Raw genomic sequence first — 4,011 nt, forward strand, 5'->3', positions numbered from 1 at the left:
CGAAAGCTAGAGAAGGAATGAATTCCCATTTGTGAACCAGTGTCTCCTGACTCTCAACTCTGTGGAAGCCACCCTAGGCGTGGGAGGCAGGTGGTGAGGAATTCCCAGATGCTGTGTTTCTTAGGAGGAGCTAAGATGGTCCAGGCTCCATGCAAGGGAAGCAACTTATTTCTTAGGCTTATTCCTTCCTTCCTCCTGAAAGCCCCCTGACAGAGTGCTAGATGTGGGGCAGGACTTCTGAACCTAAAGAGCAGACACTTCTCAATTATACTTTTTCCATGCATTGCCTTTGAAAACTGCATGCCTGCTGGGCTCGGTGGCTCACGCCTGTAATCCCAGCACTTTGGGAGGCGGAGGTGGGTGGATCACTTGAGGCTAGAAATTCGAGTCCATCCTAAGCGACGTAACGAGACCCTGTCTGTACAAAAAAAAAAAAAAACTAGCCCAGCGTGGTGGCCTAAGCCTCCAGTCCCAGCTACATGGGGGACTGAGATAGGAGAATCGCTTGCGCCTCGGAGGCAGAAGTTACAGTGAGCCGAGATCACACCACTGGCACTCCAGCCTGGGCAACAGAGCGAGACTCCGTCTCAAATAAACAAACAAACAAACAAATAAATAAATACCGCACGCTATCAGCCTGCTTCAGGGGCATCTCAGCAGACAGGATTTGCTTTACAAGTACATGGTACCACTGGGCTTGTAAAAAAATTATTATTATTTTTTTAATGCTCACAGATGTCTTTTGTAGATCAAAGAACACAACAGGCAAACACTGACCCTAAGGACGTGTTGTCAAAATGCTGGTTCAGGGAGAGGAATGCGGCTAACCAGAGGAACAGCGAAAAGCAGTCGCTGGTGCACCCTGCGACAAACTGGTGCAGTGGTGCCTTTCCGGGCCCTGCACACCTGTCTGTGCTCCATGTTTTTACCCCAGGTGGGCTCTGCTGACTGAAGATCCTCGCCTGACCTCTCCCCACCATTCCAGGTCTGACTTATCCAGGAAGCCAGACAACCGCTTCCTCCTCTGCCTACTGGAATAGGGACCTACCCTCTGCACCCTCTACTTTTTGCCTTGTCGCCAGGTCGCTCCCCCCATCCCTCCGCCCCGTCCCCGGACAATACCCTCAGACTCTCCGAAAGTCCCAGCCCTCGCCCTGCCCCTCGAAGTCTCCCCACGCCGGAAGGGAGCCGTTCCACCTTTCAGGCTAGAAGACTGGCAGGGGGAGGGAGGCGGGCGCCGGGGAGTCCCGGAGAGGCGGGAGGGCGTGGCAGCGGCTCTCACGTTGCAGCCCTGCCTGCAGCTAGCTGGATGCCGGCGGGGCCAGCCAGCTCCTGCCTGCACACGGGCTGGGAAGAGCTGCCAGAGAAAACGCCGTCTGGCCGGGAGAAGCGTAAACCCTGCTCCTTCTCTCTCTCCTGAAAGGAACGGAAACGTTCCCAGCGCTGCTTAGGCGCTCTCCAAGCGCGGACTCAACTGCGGCTCTCACCGCGCTCGCTGCATCTCGCCCTTCCCTCCTGGGTCCCCGGACTTCTCTCTGACAAAGAGCCCTCCTTCCCCGAGCCGCCTGCGGTTCTTGTTACGGGAGTGGGCGAGGCATGCCCACCCGGGCCCAGGCGCAATGAAGACGCGAGAAGAAGGCTGAGCGCAGAGCGGCGCGGCCAGGGTCCCTTGGCTTGGGCCCGCGCCCCGTCTACCCGGGGTGGGGCAGGGTGGGGGTGTGCCGAGGCGTGGACTTGGGGAAGCCTTGCAGTGCCGGGAATAAAAGGGCGCCGGCTAGCTGTGCCGCGCTGGGAAGCAGAGCTGCCTCACCCCCGGCCCCGGGAAGGGCATGACCCCGGCAGACTCCCGGCAGTGACTCGCGCGCCCCAGCTCGGTGGATGCTCTTGGCGCACCGCTCCCGTGTGCGGCGGCTTCCTAAGGACAGGTGAGGACACAGGGTGGCCAGGGCGCCCCAGGGCTGCCGTGTCTGCCCGCAGGGGGTGAAGGGATTTGAGACACCCAAGGGAAAACTGGGGGTAAAGGACCTGCATGCAGGTAGATTGCACCGTTCCCCAGCACTGTTTGAAGTTGCTAAGAAACCAGGATACCTGAATTCCTGCAAATTTAAGTAACTAAAGATCAGTTAGGGAGGAGAGCCGGATCTTGAAGGAGGATGCACTGAATAGGTCTAATTAAGCCCAGACATCCCATGCCTCCTTTCCTCCCTCTCCCCAACGCGCTCCCCATCCCTCGCTCTCTCTGGAGACCTTCAACCCCGCCATCCCGCGTTTCTAGGAAGCTGCCAACGGAATTCCTAAGTGAAGCCCACTCTGCTCTTCCAATCGGTGGGGGAAAGGGCACTTGAGGAGCCTCTTTCCAAGTTGCTCAGGCTGTGGCTACTTCAAGTCTCCTCTCCCTCCTCTCTTCCCCCACTCCTTCCCCGCCTCTTTCCTCCTACCCTTACCCAGGCTTTCCCTGGAAAGGGGACAACCCAACGCCTAGAGTGAGCTGAGCCATGCAAAAAAACCGGGACAGTCATCACGCAGATAGAAGGGGTTTGATGTCCAAGTCCCGGGCGGCGGGGACTCTCAGGGTCACCCCAGCCGCGTTCCGGGAAAGCGCGTAATTCACCCCGCAGCCAGCTCGACGCGACTCAGCGGACTCTGGAAGCTGGCCAGGGGCTCAGGGCTGCCCGCCCGGCCACTCCAGGTTGTCCGCCCCGGGCCAAGAAGAAAGTAGACGGCCTCACGCCCCCACCCCTGCTTCCCGAGGGGATTCGCAGACAGTCTCTGGCGGCCTAACTGGCGCGTGGCCGCTTTCTCCTCGGCGGAGAGACCCGACCCCGCGTCCCTGGGATTAGGGTTGTCTGGGGGCGAGTTTCCTGGGTCTCCCGAGAGGTTGGTGCCGGGGAGGGGGCGGAGGGAGGCCGGACAGGGAGTTGGGGCTGAAGAGTCCTCTGGAAAGCCCGGGCCAAGTCCGCCCGCAGGCACAGGACGCTGGGGACTGGCGCGGCTGCCCTTGGAACCAGCCCAGCGCCGAGGTCAGGCGCGCAGGCAGGGGCGGGGAAAGCCCGGGCTCTGGCGAGAGAGGAAACCCCGAGGACTTTTGCAGAGCTGCAGGAGCCGGTTTGTTCCAGCGCTCAGAGGCGGAGCCCGGAGTTGTTTTTTTGCAAAGCTACCTGTGTGCAATCAGTTCTTTATGGGCAGCTGAAGGGAGACGCGCCCCCGGGCTTAAGAGGATTTAACATTTTCTAGGTCACTTAAAGGCAGGGAAAGCTACAGGTTTGGGATGCTCCTCTCTTATAGGAAGGATTTTAGATTTTTATTTTTATTTTTTGAGACGGAGTTTCTCTCTTGTTGCCCAGGCTGGGGTGCAATGGCTCGATCTCGGTTCACCATAACCTCCGCCTCCCGACTTCAAGCGAATCTCCTGCCTCAGCTTCCCGAGCAGCTGAGATTTCAGGCATGCGCCACCATGCCCGGCTAGTTTTGTTTTGTTTGTTTGTTTGTATTTTTAGTAGAGACGGGGTTTCTCCATGTTGGTCAGACTGGTCTCGAACTCCCGACCTCAGGTGATCCGCCCGCCTTGGCCTCCCAAGGTGCTGAATGACAGACGTGAGCCACTAAGCCCGGCCTGGATTTTAGAATTTTTAATCAGCAGTTCGCGCTCGTTCAGAACCCGGGCGAATGGGCAGGCGCGTGTTTGCTGTGTATCCCTATTTACTTTCCATGTGTGCCACTATTTTTAAGTGAACGCCATTCAAGAGATGACAAAAATGTTAGATGACATAAGCATTGCCAGGGCACGAAGAAAATGATCACCGCCATTCTAAATGAAGTAGCTGATGCAATCTAGCATTTACCCGAGCTTTTCCATTTTTTAGTGACTCCATTTTTTTTTCTGTTTGCCTGAATATATTTCATAAGCAGTCCCTTCCTGTTTATTGAATGATCAGAGGTTTCCCCAAACTTCCTCCCAGATTAACAGCAACTCTAAATCATCAGAAAACTCTCTGGCTTTTCCAAGACAAC

The 4,011-nt window shown here is 56.9% G+C and overlaps 1 protein-coding gene across 1 annotated transcript in view; it reads left to right on the forward strand.

Annotated features, from left to right (window-relative positions):
- Positions 1-1,320: 1,320 nt before the first annotated feature.
- The window catches only part of MXRA5 (matrix remodeling associated 5), a 42,399-nt gene continuing 39,708 nt past the window's right edge, over positions 1,321-4,011 (forward strand). The window contains exon 1 of the mRNA XM_017896606.1: positions 1,321-1,925. Within this exon, the coding sequence (XP_017752095.1) occupies positions 1,879-1,925 (47 nt within the window). The 5' untranslated portion in view covers positions 1,321-1,878. The remainder of the gene's footprint in view (positions 1,926-4,011) is intronic.

The sequence above is a fragment of the Rhinopithecus bieti genome, unplaced genomic scaffold (genome assembly GCF_001698545.2).
Source record: "Rhinopithecus bieti isolate Rb0 unplaced genomic scaffold, ASM169854v2 scaffold_28521, whole genome shotgun sequence".
Taxonomy (NCBI): Eukaryota; Metazoa; Chordata; class Mammalia; order Primates; family Cercopithecidae; genus Rhinopithecus; species Rhinopithecus bieti.